The sequence below is a fragment of the Taudactylus pleione genome, unplaced genomic scaffold, assembly GCF_031769625.1.
Source record: "Taudactylus pleione unplaced genomic scaffold, aTauple2 ptg000225l, whole genome shotgun sequence".
Taxonomy (NCBI): Eukaryota; Metazoa; Chordata; class Amphibia; order Anura; family Myobatrachidae; genus Taudactylus; species Taudactylus pleione.
Window position 1 is genome coordinate 7,041,929 of NW_028284627.1, and position 17,135 is coordinate 7,059,063.

Sequence of the window (17,135 nt, forward strand, 5' to 3'; positions counted from 1 at the left end):
TTTTAGCACATCAGAACAGACCAGGTTTTAAACTCTGTATATTGACAGTTTATAGGGAACCAAGGTTTCCATGGGAAGGCCTTAGAGTGGCAAGAGCCATAGAACAGTGTGCCATGGCAAGGGATCATTTGAGACAGTAACCTGTTGCTAAGCCAATATACCAGTTAGAAAAATCTATTCCAAAGAAATCTTTCCAGCGGAAGTTTATAAAAACTGTATTAGGTCCCTCTGCACTGCTAGAGAAGAAAATGGTTGAACCATGTACCTGTGCCTACAAGTTTAGTATAATGTGCAGTATATGCAAACTATTTCTACCCTTCTGCTGTGCAAGAATAACCATTGCAAGCATAATGTAACTTCAGATCTCCATGCTGCCTCATTACTGCAGAGAAGTCAGACATTGTCAAAATGTTAATGATCAGTTAGGAAGATTTGTGCATTTCCCACCATCATGGTTTTGTACAATCAGGCAAAGTTCACTGCAGAACTCAGTTAATAAGAAATCCATGAGAAACCAATCTGTTCCATCAAATTTTATTATTACAACTATCTTTACTTTAGAAACTGGTATGTAACAAGAGAATTCTAGCACGGTAGTGTGCAGACCACTATCAGAAAGTGCTTTAAAGGTCTTTAAGGTCTTTCTGGATGTTCCAGAGCGTGTCTGCACTCTTCCTCAGCTGAGCAACCTCATTGTCTGTTAGCTTCAGATTCACAACATCAACCAGTCCCTGGGAGTTCAGGACACAGGGGAGACTCAGGAAGACTTCACCCTCAATGCCATAGAGATTCTGGAGAAAAAGGAGATAGAGGTTTCAGAATTCAGAGTCTGTTATATAGCAGGGGTATTCAACATGTGGCCCTCAAGGTGATGTGGAACTATACATGTCCTGACAGTTTTGCTATTAAAAATGAAAAAAAAAAAATTAATTTAGAAGACTTGGGTGTAGTTCCACAGCAACTGGAGGGCCACAAGATGAATACCAGTTATACACCCTGCATCTCCCTTATTTATGGGAGGCAAAAAAACATTAAGTCCTAATTGCAAGGCTAGTGTGGATGGACCATATGTATTTCAGTAATTGGAATCACAAGGCTGCTTGTAATGGGGGCTGCCATTTACCATTTGGCCAATTGAACAGTTGCCACATTAAGTCATTTAGTTTCTCCATACAAGGTACACCTGCTATAGGTCTTAACCAATGGGAAAACTAGGACATCATATGAGGTTCTGTGTCCATCAATTAACTTTCTGCAGACATGTGCCATAAAGATCTATGTTATAAATAATCAGAAGATAGCATGGAGTAGCAGAGTTCAGAGGTGAAAACAAGAAAATCTAAAATAAGGTCTCAGACATGAGGGTACAAGACTTAAAGCAACTTGAGCCCCAGTTAGTGTCCTGTAGACCAGCCACTTATATGCCATAATGGGAGTAATATTGGCATGTCACAAGTGTGGCTTAACAGTTTTAGAGCCATGTTCTTTACATCCCTCTGTTAATCAGGTCAAGTTTCCCAAGGTAGTCATGAGATTGATTTGGCTCATTTCATGGTGAACATAGGCTACAGATCTAAGCCATTTCATTCAATGTACACTGTTGCAGACAGATTTTCTACTCCCTTGAAGTAAATATGGTTGCAACTGTTGAAGACACATTAAATCAGTCTACTACAATGTCTCCTTACCTTCACCATGGTGGAGACAGGATGGACCCTGCTCAGATTCTTAGTTATGGATTCTGACAGGTCAGCCACACTCATGCCAATTGCCCAGTTGGTGTATCCTTTAAGCCTGATCACTTCATAGGCACTGTAGTGGCAAGTTACAATATGGATTTACATACAATTCCACAAGTATGGCACCAACATTATGAGTGTTCTACAAGAGACGAGACCTTTCTATACCTTCAATCATTACACCCCTTACTACTAGGGATGAGCGGGTTCGGTTCCCTGAGAACCGAACCCACCCGAACTTCGGGGATCCGGGGCGATCCGAGCCCAAGCTCTGATCTCCCAGTCTGCCCCGGATCCCTCTCCCGAGGCAAAACCTCGAGATCTGCTGTCGGATCTCGAGGTTTTGCCTCGAGCGGCCATTTAAAAAAAAATGCCTTTGCCTTTAATGGGCAAAGTGCTGATTGGCTGACAGAGCCGTCTCTCATGGCTCTCAGCCAATCAGCATTATGGTGCTCATTTGCATGTAGCACGGACTCGTGAGATCCGTGCTACATGCATCTGTGTGATTGACAGTGACACAGAGCACAAATGGGTCAGTGAGACCTGTCTGTGCTGCTGTGTATTTCAATGACACAGATGCACGCACGGACCAGGAGATCCGTGCTACTTGCATCTGTGTCATTGACACAGAGCACTGACGGGTCCGTGAGACCAGTCCGTGCTGCTGTGGTAAAAAAAAAAAAAAAAACCCTGTGTAAAAAAAGAAAAAAATGGCGTGCCCCCCCCCAAAAAAAAGAGCAACCAGCCCCGGGCATTAGTGACCCAGTGCTGGGTGTGCTTAAATACAGGGGACAAACGACGTAGGGGTCCCCTGTACTTAAGCACAACCAGCACCGGGCTAGTCAGAACCAGCGCTGGTTGCCAAAATACGGGGACAAACGACGTAGGGTCCCCCGTATTCTGCGCAACCAGCTCTGATCCGGTCCTGGAAATACAGGGGGAAAAAAAATTGGTAGGGTTCCCCTGTATGTTCCAGAACCAGCACTGGACTTTTTCTAGCGGGGGGCTGATGCCACAGCCAGGGGAGCCCTTTCACCGGGCCCCCAGCCGCAGCATCAGCCCGGACCACTAGTCAGCCCAGGCCGGGGATCCCTGGAGACCTCCCAATAAAGGGGTCACCCTCTCCAGGGCACCCCAGGCCGATAGCCCGGGGCTATCCCCGCCACCCCTGGTAGCGGTGGGTTGATTGTGTGGTGTAAATAAAGAATATCAAACATTGTCTTTACAAGTAGAACTGCAAGTCCCAGCTAGCCTGCCCCACATGCTGGTACTTGGAGAACCACAAGTACCAGCATGCAGGGCATTAAGGGCCCACTAGTACCTGTAAAAAAAATGTTTAAAAAAAAAAAACACAGGACACACACACACTCACCTTAGTAACCCTGTAGCATCGGTCCACTTGTCCGGTAAAGTATCCATAGGGGACCTGTGAAAAAAAACTCACCATCTCCTATGCGAGGTTCTGTCCTCTTCGTTCCAAAGTAGGCATCCCTGAACTTGGCAAAAAAAAAAATAAATGCGATCCACGAACTTAGTACCGTTCTATAGAACGGTACTTCCCGAATGAGAGCTTAGCGGCGGGGTAACTATGGTGTGGAACCATGGAAACCCCGCTGCTAAGCGTTCATTGGCTGAGAGAGGCCATCTCCCGTCTCTCTCAGCCAATGAACGGCTCCCTCCATTGTCGTCAATGGTGGGAGCCGCAAGGTTATTAAAGTTTACCCTGCGGTTCCCACCATTGACTACAATGGAGGGAGCAGTTCATTGGCTGAGAGAGACGGGAGATGACATCTCTCAGCCAATGAACGCTTAGCAGCGGGGTTTCCATGGGGATACCCCGCCGCTGAGCTCTCATTCGGGAAGTACCGTTCTTTAAAACGGTACTAAGTTTGTGGATCGCGCTTTCGTTATTTTTTTTTGCAAAGTCCGGGGATGCCTACTTTGGAACGAAGAGGACAGAACCTCGCATAGGAGATGGTGAGTATGTTTTTTTTCACAGGTCCCCTAGGGATACTTTACCGGACAAGTGGACCGATGCTACAGGTTACATAGGTGAGTACGTGTACGTGTGTGTGTATGTATGTTTAATAAACTTATACTGTCACGGTGTGTGTGTCCTGTGTTTTTTTAAACATTTTTTTTTACAGGTGAACTACAGGTACTACTGGGCCCTTAATGCCCTGCATGCTGGTACTTGTGGTTCTCCAAGTACCAGCATGTGGGGCAGGCTAGCTGGGACTTGCAGTTCTACTTGTAAAGACAATGTTTGATATTCTTTATTTACACCACACCATCAACCCGCCACCCACCGCTACCAGGGGTGGCGGGGATAGCCCCGGGCTATCAGCCTGGGCCTGGGGTGCCCTGGAGAGGGTGACCCCTTTATTGGGGGGGTCCCCAGCTCTCCAGGGATCCCCGGCCTGGGCTGACTAGCGGTCAGGGCTGATGCTGCGGCTGGGGAGCCCGGTGAAAGGGCTCCCCTGACTGTGGCATCAGCCCCCCGCTAGAAAAAGTCCAGTTCTGGTTCTGGAACATACAGGGGAACCCTACTAATTTTTTTCCCCTGTATTTCCAGAACCAGGATCGGATCAGAGCCCAGAGCTGGTTGCGCAGAATACGGGGGACCCCTACGTAGTTTGTCCCCCGTATTTTGGCAACCAGCGCTGGTTCTGACTAGCCCGGTGCTGGTTGTGCTTAAGTACAGGGGACCCCTACGTAGTTTGTCCCCTGTATTTAAGCACACCCAGCACTGGGTCACTAATGCCCGGGGCTGGTTGCTCTTTTTTGGGGGGGGGGGTGCACGCCATTTTTTTTTTTTTTTACACAGGTTTTTTTTTTTTTTTTTACCACAGCAGCACAGACGGGTCTCACGGACCTGTCATTGCTCTGTGCCAATCAGATGCATGTAGCACGGATCTCCCGGGTTCGTGCTACATGCAAATGGGCGCCATAACGGTGATTGGCTTCCTGTCTGCCACTGCAGTGCCACGTGTTTGTGCCGCCCACTTGTGTCGCTTAGCATAGTCATCCAGCTACCTCGGTGCAACCTTTTGGCCTAAAAACAATATTGTGAGGTGTTCAGAATAGAGTGGAAATTAATGTTATTGGGGTTATTAATAGCGTAGGAACAAAAAAAGGCCCATTTTATGTGATTTTAGCATTTTTTTTTTTTTTTTTTAAGAAAAAATCCAGATCCAAAACCCAGAACCCAAAACACGGAAGGGTGGTTTTGGCAAAACCAATCCAGATCCAAAACACAAAACACGAAAAGTGGCTGGTGCACACCTACTTACTACTGTACCTATTTTAGGATCATTGATATTAATCTATACTTGTAATCTACATGGGTTAACACTGCAGAACCAATGTGCATTCCATATACAGTAGCTTGCAAAAAGTGTTCACCCCCCTTTCCATTTTTCATTTTTTGTTGCCTCACAACCTGGAATTAAAATGGTTTGAAGGTGTGCATCATTTCATTCACAGAACATGCCTACAACTGAAGTTGTGTTTTTTTTATATTGTGAATCAAAACATTTAGGACAACATAACAGAAAACTTCAGCGTGCATAACTATTCACCCCTCTAAAGTCAGTACTTTGTCGAATCACCTTTTGCGGCAATTACAGCTGCAAGTCGCTTTGGATAAGTCTATGAGCTTGCCACATCTTGCCCCTGGGATTTTTGCCCATTCCTCAAGGCAAAACTGCTCCAGCTCCTTCATGTTGGATGGTTTTTGCTTGTGAACAACAATCTTCAAGTCTGACCACAGATTCTCAATTGGATTGAGATCTGGGATTTGACTTGGCCATTCCAATACATTTAAATGTTTCCCCTTAAACCACTCGAGTGTTGCTTTAGCAGTATGCTTCGGGTCATTGTCCTGCTGGAAGGTGATCCTCCGTCCCAGTCTCAAATCACAGGTAGACTGAAACAGGTTTTGCTCAAGAATATCCCTGTATTTAGCACCATCCATCTTTCCCTCGACTCGAATCAGTTTCCCACTCCCTGCTGCTGAAAAACATCCCGACAGCATGATGCTACCACCACCATGTGTCACTGTGGGGATGGTGTTCTTGAGGTGATGGGATGTGTTGGGTTTGCGCCAGACATAGCATTTTCCTTGGTGGCCGAAGTGTTAAAAAAAATTTTTCTAGCCACTCTTCCATAAAGCCCAGCTCTATGGAGTGTACGGCTTATTGTGGTCACATGCAGATACACCAGTCTCTGCTGTGGAACTCTGCAGCTCAGGGTTACCTTTGGTCTCTGTGCTGCCTCTGATTAATGCTCTCCTTGCCCGCTCTGAGTTTTGGTGGGCGGCCCTCTTGGCAGGTTTGTTGTGGTACCATGTTCTTTCCATTTGATGGTGCTCCAGGGGATCAAAGATTTGGATATTTTTTATTTTTATAACCCAACCCAGAATTGTACTTTTCAACAACTTTGTCCCTGACTTGTTTGGAGAGCTCCTTGGTTGTCATGGTGTGATGCCTCTTGCTTAGTGGTGTTGCAGCCTTTGGGGCCTTTCAGACAAGGTGTGTTTATACTAATTGTGACTTCTGAAGGTAATTGTTGCACCAGAACTTTTGAGAGGCTTCATAGCAGAGGGGGTGATTACATATGCACATGCCAATTTTCAGAATTTTATATAAGGATTTTTTACATATATTTCTCATTTCACTTCACCAAATAACACTATTTTGTGCATATTCATCACATAAAAAACACAGGCTGTTTTTTATGTGAGGCACTGTATATTATATAAAACATTATGCAGCACTTTACAGGGCATATTTTAGTCATTTACATCAGTCCTTGCCCCAGTGGAGCTTTTAGTTTTAATTCTGTCAAAAGCCAAATATGATTGTTAATCTTGGATTGTGGGAGGATAGCCGTGCATGTAAACATGAGACATCACAAATGACACGAGTGGGGGGGGGGCCTTAAACAGTTCTGTTGTGAAAGTTACTTTAACCTCCTCATTTTCTAATTGGGATTCTGTAATGATGGTAAGCTCCAGTTTTAGTTAACAAAATCCATGTGCAGAACGTCAGAAGCACTGGCTACAGTATTTACATTATGCCAAATGCATTGTGCAGTTTCTGTATTATGCCTGCTCAGGCCACCAGGTGGCACTCCTGTACTCACATCCAGCACCACATCATTTGGTGTAGTCACTGGCTTACAAGTTGGAGCTCGCCCATCAGGTCACCATTAGTTAATAAAAATAACTGTTTTTATGTAGCATTCCCAATTATACAAATTACTTACCCAAGTGGCCCTACAGCCATCTATGTTATAATCTAGCATAGTAGGACATCCAATCAAGTTGGCATAGAGGTTGTTAGAAGTAGTCAGGTAGTAACCCTACACACCAAACCTCAGTGTGTGCGTGTCTCGATAGTACTTACCTGTCGACCACTTGTTTGTGAACCTCCTGCCAGTTCTCTGGATCCCCAGCAGTTCCAATTGCAGGATTAAGGTTCTGCAGAGCGACACCAGCAACATTAACACCACTCCAGACAGGAACTGTAAGGAGAAGACATTTGTTATACCATATGAAGTAGCCCTCAAGAGCATTGGCTGGCCATGTTCAGTTACTTACCACTAGAGTCTCCATGTTCTCCCAAGACGTAGCCATTGCAGCTGGTCGGATGGATACCAAGTTTTTCAGAAATTAGGTAGCGGAACCTTGCTGAATCTAGGTTGGTTCCACTTCCAATTACACGGTTCTGTGGCAGGCCACTCAGCTTCCATGTAACGTATGTCATGATGTCAACTAGATGAAGAGGAAGGAGTCTCCATTAGACAATGGTTACTCAGCAGAATGAGCATCAGCACATGGATTCTACAGCAGGTTATTAAGACATCTTGAGTTGCTACCAAGGGCATCGTAAACAAAAGATCTTGCACTTCAAAAAAGGCTTAAGCAGCTATTAAATCAGTATACCTGGCTAATAATTATAGTTAATAAGTTTATAGAAGTACTTGTAATTATGCAACTATGGTGTGACATTTTGTAATTATTAAAATGTAATAAGTGTTTAATTTATGGACCAGCAATGTTTGACATCCAATACACTCAACACATAAATAGACAATGTTTAAACATTGTGTATTGTATGTCAAACATTGCTGGTCCATAAGTTAACCAATTACAAAACACCACACCATAGTTACACAATTACAAGTGCTTCTATAAAATTAACCAAAGGGCGTAGTAATAAATTTTCACAGGGTGGCAAAAAGGCTGAGGACCACTACTGGGTCTGGAGCCACTTTTTTCTTGCATTTTGTATCTCATTTTACGAGAGTAGTAAGGGACTGTAGTCGATATACAAAGACTACCAATCCTAAGTCAGTTTTAATCAGTGTTTCTGGGGTTGGCCAACCAGTTTCATGGTTTAAATTTACTATAAAAGTGTACACAATGTTAATATTAACTACCAATTAGTACAATAGCAGTTTGGAAAATGTAAATCTTGAGGATGAACAATTGAGTTTATCCATCCAAGTCATTAACCTAGCTTTTATTCAGATTTAATTGACAGCTTAATGTCATTTGATTGGGAGTATTTTTAAGTCTATTGTCACTGGTTACAGTATGTGCTACAATCTGGAGACAATGAGACTGCTGCCAACGGTTTAAATCATCCACAGGCCGCAATAATTCGCTCTGTTCCACTGTTGTACACAGGGCTGCCATCAGAGTGGAAGATGGGGGACTGTAGTCCCAGGCACTCTGAAGACGGTGAGGGGCTGAAGAATGTCACCTGCTCCCACCCCCTCCTACTACCTGCTTGAGTGAAGAGGGGCCCTGCTCCATACCATGCGGATTAGCTGTTTGGAAAGGGACCCACCCACTTGTTCAGTAAAGTTTTTGCCGCGTGTGAAGTCATGCCCGATACGCTGCTGGAGAGGAGAGGAGCAGCAGTCTCCTTCAAGGAGGTAAGTCATGAGACTTCTAGTTTATAGGAATGGGATGATTTGTTTCAGCATGTGGTGTACAAGTGATTATATTTAGGTTAAATAGAATCCCTTGTATACTAAGGGGGATAGAGAAATGTGTTATGGGGAAGAGGCAAGATGTCAGGAGGAATGAGGAAAGAATGTTACTATAAAAGGTGATACATGGTAGCCTCCTATGCCACATGTCGGTATGCGGTCAGGAAGCCGGCGGTCGAAATGCCAACCGCCGGCTTCCCAACTGTGAAATCCCGGCATGGGACTAATGATAGGCATCGAAATCCAACGCCAGGCATACAGACATAGGTAGGTTGGGTATGGACAGCTTTGAAGCGGGGGGGGGGGGGGGGGGGAGGGGGGAGTGTAGGAGGAATCAGGTACCTCCCTGGGATGGTTAGCCAGCCCTAACGGAGGGTTAGGATAGATGGTCTCCATTTATTTTGTATGCAGCCACCCATTATTATATAACATACAGAAATACGGACCAGAGTCACAAACAATGGGCAATATAACCCACAGGCTCCAGTCAGTCGTTTTAGCCGAACTCCTTCCTTATGCAGTCACCATTTACAGCATTATACCATGTTGGAGATGGGGCCTAATGTGAAGAGCCAGCCCCCAATATATTTTAGCTGCATCTCATCTCCAGGCTTGTCATGGAGAGAAGCAACTGAAAGTTGGCAAGTATGCCCTGGGTTCACCAAAGGGGGCCCTTCCTATTTTGTCAGTCCTGGGCCCCACAATTTCTCATGGCAGCTATACAAGAACAGTCAATGGGAAGTGCAGCTTCCTAGTCTCATGTCTGCTTACTGCGCCAAAACGAGTGGGGCTTCTAAAAGAAAAAAAAAAAAGTTTGCAAGAAGTGTGCATTAAGATAAAACTTTTTGGTAATCAGAAACAGTTGGTGAGACCAACCATTATTGCTTCATCCCCATTTTCATTTCATCCATCCCAATTTGCTTTTGTGTAGAAGTTAATGGGGCAAAAAGTCTGCCCCACTGTTTCCTATGCACTTGGTGACCATGCTACCTAATGAACACAAACCCAGGTCCAAAATGCCATTTGGCATCACTTCCTTTACCTGGATTGGAAACCACAATGATTGTGGCGTCAGGACTGTACTTCACAACCTGAGGTATAATGAACTTGAAGACATTGACATTTCTCTGTACCAAGTTGAGCCGACTTTCCCCCTCCTGCTGACGAACCCCACCAGTGACCACTACGATCTTAGAGTTTGCCGTTACCGAGTAATCTGCAGAGAAGGAAAGAAATGGTACAGATGAGACACTGGAGCATTCAATGTCTAGTTTAGGTCATAATATACATATTGAAAAGTTAGGCAAAGAATTTAGATATGTTTGGGTCACAAAACTAACAAGGTTACAAGTAGAGATGCAGTATTAAATAAAATGCAAGTTTGGATGCCATTCATTAAGTTATTGCATACCTCCCAACATCAGGGGATGTGATCATGTCAGACAAGGGGGCATGTCTTCTAATGGGTAGGTGTGACCAACCCCTGGCATTTAAAATTACAGGGATGCTCCTTGACCAGTGTTCCCCCTGCTGAAACCATTGATTGATGTGAGCAGTAGTGGCAGGTGTGTGCATGGGACCTGGTCACTGCTGCTCTCCAGAACAGCAGCGGATGACCATAACTCCAACTGCCCAGCAATTGGGACAAGTCAGTCATTTGCAGGACAGATCCCACAAATAGGAACTGTCTCACTGAAATTGGGATGGTTGGGATTTATGTTATGGTTTGGCTCCTTAGACATTTATTGTGAATAGTCCTATTTGCCATAAGGAGTATCGCTTATTTTCTGAACCAAAGTTTAAAAATCAGGAGGCATGTAATGAGTCAATGTTTCATTACCACAAGTATGTATAATGGAGGATGAAGTGCCCTATGGGTCAGCTAGGGGGAGGGACCACTTTAGAAAAGTTCTCCCAAGTGGTAATTCATACTTCAAGCAACATGAAACATATATTAGCACTGACAACAGAAGGCTTGCTTACCTTTATCAGCCACAATCTTTGTTTTGAGGAACAGGCTTCCATGTTGCAGGTCCATCATTTCACCCTTTAATTTGTCTTCCAGGATATCAACCAAGGCAAGCTCCTCACACAGTTCCTATGAAGACACTCCATTTAAGACAAGTCTACTAGACATTCTGATCAAACTAAGCCCAAAAAGCATTATGGCAGAGGTTCCCAAATACGGGGTCCTCAAGGTTCCCCAACAGTTCAGCTTTTAGAGATATTCTTGTCTGAGCACAGGTGACTTATTTAGTACCTCAGGCAATTTGATTTAACCACCTGTGCTCAACCATGGATCTCTAAAACCTGAACGGTTGGGGGAACCTTGTGGAACCTCTGCATTATGCTTGTGTACAGTAACTTCCCTGAACATTACAATCAAGTTGGTCTCCATGTCAGTGTGAAATACTAGTTGGCTTTTAGTAACTTACAGTACTAATAAGTTATAGCTATGCAGGATCACAAGGTTTAACTGGGACAACTTTATAGCAAAAAAATAAAATAAAATTTGCACTAAATTCAGTGTTAGGAGTTTGGTTCTCTCAAGGTAAAGAACTGTTATATGAAGTTTATAAATACACCCAACAGGATATCTTTAATTGCTGGTATGCAAGAGATTAGCCCCACAGACTGTCCTGAAATTGCTAGCAATTTTCTTCCAAGCAATAGCTCAATATTAATGTGCAATAATTCACATTCATTCATCTCAGCCTGACCTAACAAGCTGCTGTGAGCCATCAGGGACAGTTGTGTTATACAGCAGAGATGGGGAACCTCAGGCCCGGGGGCCATATAAGGCCTGTTGAATCATTTGGTCTGGCCCTCTGAGCTCCCCCCCCCACCACATCTGGCAAACAAGGTGCCTAGAATGGCACTCTGCAGCAGTGCCACCTGGAGCTCCCCTAGGATGCTTCAGATGTTCACACAGCTACCCTTACTGCTCCCTGGGGCATCCCCACAATGCTCTGGGCATTGCTGTAGTCACCGGAAATTGTGGCAGGGCCTGCACCAGGACCGCAATTATATATACACATTTATACACCCCATTAAAATGGCCCTTGGCAGAAAAAAAAAAAAGTTTCCCAACCCTGCTATACAGCCTTCTTCTTTGTCAGAGCCATGTCCACCCAGTTGCCATGAGCTGCCAGCAACAAGATCAGCACAAAATCTGCCCACACATAGGAGTCAATATAGACAAGGTAAGATTTTTTTCCCCCATTTCCCTCCTCCTTACCAGCGATAACGCATCTGTCATATAGCAGTTTGTTTAATAAGAGGTGGAATTTAAAACCCCAGACTATTAATTTCCACTTGTCCCAAAAGGTGAGATACATCTCTACAGCACCCCCCCTCCCCCTCAGCCATCCAGTGTGGCTTTAGCTCAGAAGTTGCATGGCTTTTCATTTCACCTCTACAAGTTTGCCCTTCGTGTCATTTGCATTCTTGCCCGGATTACAGGGCTGCTTCTATCAGTAATCTGCCTTTAAAGATACAGGAAGGGGCCGAAAATATATAGCAAGGATAAAAGGAACAGTTGCTGAAGGTCATCCCTGCAGGAGACAGTCACATGCCCAATTGTTTCCCCAGCCAAGCTATATTTGGCACATACCTTTAGAAGGATGCTGGTGGCACAGGCCATGCCGACCTGCCCGACCCCTACAATGGTTATCTTGTTCTTTGGAATGCTGGTCTTATCATTTGTAACGCTGGTGAGAAGTTTCTCTTGTACGCCTGCCATGGTGGCTAAGGGGGGGGAACAATAAAAGCAATGCTTTAACCAACAATTGAAAGGTTAGATCCAGTATTTTAAAGAGAAACCTAAGAGCACATGTTTAGGTTTAAGAAAAGATTCAGTGCATAGAGATTCAATTGTAGTTTTCCCCCATCACCTATTAGCAACTTTAAGGGGGTCTATGTACTAAGCCTTAGAGAAAAGTGAATAAAGAACCAACCAGTCCATCCACTCCTTTCATTTTTCAAACAGCCTGTAAAGTGACAGTTTGGAGCCAATTGGTTGGTACTTTCTCCCCAAGGCTTAGTACATACACCCCCCAAGTCACTAGTTTCTCCCCAAGGCTTAGTACATACACCCCCCAAGTCACTAGTTTCTCCCCAAGGCTTAGTACATACACCCCCCAAGTCACTAGTTTCTCCCCAAGGCTTAGTACATACACCCCCCAAGTCACTAGTTTTGACTACAAAGACGTTAGAGATTTGAAGTTCTCCTATATTGTGAGCACTGGAATGGGCCCTAACAAGGTTTCTTTAGTTAGGGGTATAGGGACCCCTGTGCAAAATCTGAGTTCTTCATATCTGCAAGTCTGTGTGGAACTAAAAGTCCTAGCATGTCTAGTCAGCTTCTTCTAGAAGAGCCACATTGCTTAAGGTGCCTACACACTTACCGATTCGCTCACAATCTGACATCGTGAGAGATTTCCCTTGTGACTCTCCCCGGCAGGCCTGGACACGATTTGGTCCAATGTGACAAACTGTCATGCAACTTTGTTCAGTGCATCGTGTTCCAGATTGTCAGATCTGCCCTACAGCACAGCAGATCTGACAATGCAATGTGCGGCCAGCGGGGACACGCATAGTGAGATCACGATTTGGGCATATTTTACACGATCTGTTCCGATGCATCGGAACCGGACAAAATATCGGTAAGTGTGTAGCCACCTTTACAGTTATCGGTCTACAGCAGCCGGCCTTCCTAGTTCAGGAGCAATATACGATCATTTCATGAAGGCAGTAACGGCTATACAAGGCATTATTCACATCACCAAATAACAGCGCAGACTTATTCTAAATAAAGCACTGTGCCATAGCCACACAACACTGCTGCATTAGAAGGAGAGTGCTGCTGTATTCAGTACACTGCTTCTAACAGCGGGGAGCCAGGTCCTAGGAGTGCAGGGCCTCTTCAGCCTCCATTAACCCTTTATTTGGGAAAGCTGCTCTCAAGTAACATAAATTTCATATTATATGGTTATGTCGTATTGTTTAAATTTTTAGCAGTCAGCTGTTTCAGAAGATCCAACATTCAGTGGGATGGAGATTTAACAAAAATTAATTGTACACTTTAAATCAGTGGTTAAAGTTCTCCCAACAGACCACGTTTTGGGGATTCCTTTACTTATGCAGACAAATCTATTTTGCTGGGTCAGTAATTATCCCACCTGCTTCCACAGATAGGAATCCCCAAAACATGACCCGTAGAGGGACGGAGTTTAAAATCACTGCTTTACATGTTAGGTCAGGGGTGGGGAACCTTTTTTCTGCCAAGGGCCATTTTGATATATAACATTTGCGGGCCTGGTGCAGGCCACGCCCCCTGTCCGTATGATGTCACAAGGGGTGGGGCCACAATCACCAGTGATTACAGCGATGTCCAGAGCATCCTGATGCTGCTGCGTGGCGCTGTAAGGGCAGCTGTGTGACTGTCTGAAGTCCCAAGGACGTTCCAGGCGGCACTGCTGCATAGATTCTGGCTGTAGTCTGCCATTCTAGGCACCCTGCTAGTCAGATGAGGCTAGCAGAAAAGTCTCAGAGGGTCAGACCAAATGGTTCCAGGGGCCTTATATAGCCGACGGGCCTGAGGTTCCCCATCCCTGTGTTAGGTCCTTTTAGGCTTCATATCCTGCATCAATGCCAGCTTAGGGTCCTGTATTCTCACCTTAGTTCTGTATATTGGGCACCATCTCCACACTAGTACATTTCCCTACAGAACAGGGCAGTGGAATTTGCACCTTACAGATCACCAACATTAGGGGGAATAGGTGTCAAAACTATAAAGTAGAGGTGATGTCCATAGCAACCAAGTCAGATTCTAGCAATTATGCTATAGAATATGAATTGAATCACTGAATCTCCGCTTGTCCTTTAGATGTTTTGATAAGTCTTCCAATCTGGTGGTAGCAAACTGGTTCAGACCCAGAATACGGACTATGGTGAAGGGGAAGGGGGTGTATAGTGGTTAACTAGATCTAGTATGTAAGGTGACAGTAACTAGCTCTCATCTTTGTATGGGAAAAACTGCAGAGGCCTGGAGGATTCTACGTGCAGTTTCGCAAGTTGAGGTTTAGGTGTCAGGTTTACTTTACATCAATTACAAGTTTATGTCTTTGCCTTGGAAGCGCTGTAATCTTTCCTTGATGTCACAGCCAATGTGTAAGCAAGTATCTGGGTAAATATTTAAAATACACCAGTTGGAGATTTGTGCATTCTGCAAGCTAGTATAGGCACGCATTGTGGCCACGTGTATAGGAAGTGACTGCTACGCAATAACTAAGCCTGGGGAATTTGTGCTTAGAGTTCTAGTAACCACCTACGTCTCAGAGGCACATCATCGCTAGGAGCCAGTCATAGCAGTGATCCGCTCCAGTCTTTGTCAGACTGCTGAAAGCAAACACATGCACTTTAACATGAGCAGTGAAGCCGAAGCCATTACATAGTTACAGACAGGCCTATCCATAGGTGACGGGCCTATAGATGCTTTCCTCACCCTCCATTCAGAGGACTACAAGGAAGAGAATATATAGATTATATATACACAGACAGTGAGTCTGGAAACTTAACAGGAGTAATTGGGCCCTTTAAATGCAGGCATGAAGACTTGGCAGGCTTCCAGCTCACGTCCTACAATAAAGGTCTGTGCTGGACTGCTGAGGAAGGAAAGGGGCTGGCTGGGATAACAATGCATTGCACAACAGTATACAGAGGCCAGAAATAGGACTGAAAAGCCGATTGCCATCACCGGTGCAGCATACAGAAGCCACATGCGGAAATCCTAAGAGGAACAGAATAATAAAAACACTGATTTATAGTCTTATTGCTGCTTTTTCCATTTTGCTTTGACACATTAGGAGAAATCCTCTCCCCTTCTGCATCCTTCAGGCAAGTAACGAGAGGTGCCAGAATTAGCATGGGGACTAATGCCAAGAGGTTGCCTTGGTCACCCAGCTGGTACTCCAACTGCAGACACAACCATCTAACAACCCCAATAAGCAGCTGGAGGACTATGTGCTGTACTGGAGATTATGGAATTGCACAAAGAATGAGCAAGCAAACAAGTTTAACCCCTTCAGTGCTGCAAGCACAACTACAGCTACAGACAGGTATGCAGGAGCGGAGTATTAGGGAGCCCATATAAAGAGCAATATACATACATACATACATACATGTCTTAAGGCTGCAGGAGAGAAGACTGCTGGGACGTGGGCTCTGCTGCTGCTGTGTAGTGAGAGGAGAGGAGTGGCTGCAATATGGGTAATGTTCCTAGCTCTGACTACATCATTACAGCTCAGAAACACACCCCATCACCTCACTCAATCCCCTCCAAGGACAACTCTGCAAGGGCACCAGAGCCCAGCCCTCATCCTCACGCCTCCTAGAACAAAAATTTCAAGGCCATATGGGAGGAAGTTCATGGTTATAAGAGAGCATCACAGATAGATAATTAAGTGCAGGTAGATACTGCAAATAGATTACAGACTGGGAAACAGTTAACCCATATAAAAGACTGCCAAAAACAAACAAAACAAAAAACCCCACACAAATATATAAAGGCAATATGAGTACTATAAACAAGATTTACAAAAAAATAAATAATGAGTTGTACATATGTTAGTGTCTCACCACCATTTCATTTTCAGGTTTTATTTTCTGGGTATACAGGACAGATTCATTTTATCAGTACAGATGTGATGCATGGGTGTAGAAGATCCCTAGGACACAGCTTTCCCTATGTAATGAATGAATCATTATATGGATGTCACATCCTACCATTGCCATTACTGAAAGTGCTTTGGGTACCCCAGGATACAGTAATTCAGCAAACCAGTACTTGCACTCCAACTCAAGAGCCATTGCACATGACACCTGCCAGCCCCAGTTTGCACTCTATAGCCTTGTAATGTCCTAGGAAACTCACAAAGACAGTTATAATGAATCATCCAAACATGACTGAAAGCTGCTAGGGACAGTCTGCAGCCAGTTACAGCCCATGTATTGCATGGTTACCAAGTGGAATAAACTACTTGTGTAAAAAGAACATTAGAAGATTTAATATAGCTATTACATAGATTGTCTATATCCTTACTGAGCACTACACACAGCGATCCTTCTGTTCTCAGCACTGGGAGGAATACCTAATTCTCCTACCTAACAGCTATTTATATGTCATTGGGGCTAATTAGGTCACAGCTGATCTGCAATAATCAATTGAGCAGATTGACTCCAGGGCATTTTATTGTGTGATTACACAAGATAACATGAATGCAGTCTCAGTAGCATCTGAGTTAAGGTCCCCATACACAGGGGCTGGCTGGCAACTTTAAGCCTGGGGGGCAGGCACAAGTAAGTGGCCCGGTTTTTCCACCAGCGCATTGCAGT

General features: G+C 44.6%; 1 protein-coding gene across 2 annotated transcripts; it reads right to left on the minus strand.

Annotated features, from left to right (window-relative positions):
• Nucleotides 1–518: 518 nt before the first annotated feature.
• LDHB (lactate dehydrogenase B) lies at nt 519–16,890 on the minus strand. Of its 2 annotated transcripts, none has more exons than XM_088478918.1 (8): nt 16,843–16,890; nt 12,355–12,488; nt 10,725–10,839; nt 9,784–9,957; nt 7,342–7,515; nt 7,148–7,265; nt 1,689–1,812; nt 519–791 (listed from the first exon to the last, which is right to left on the minus strand). In XM_088478918.1, exons 2-8 carry the CDS (start codon nt 12,481–12,483, stop codon nt 624–626), a joined length of 1,002 nt encoding a protein of 333 aa, XP_088335044.1. In that variant the 5' UTR covers nt 12,484–12,488; nt 16,843–16,890; the 3' UTR covers nt 519–623. The 2 variants fall into 2 exon arrangements, with proteins under 2 accessions (XP_088335044.1, XP_088335043.1); XM_088478917.1 differs by lacking the exon at nt 16,843–16,890 and adding an exon at nt 15,923–16,030.
• Between the last annotated feature and the right edge of the window lie 245 nt (nt 16,891–17,135).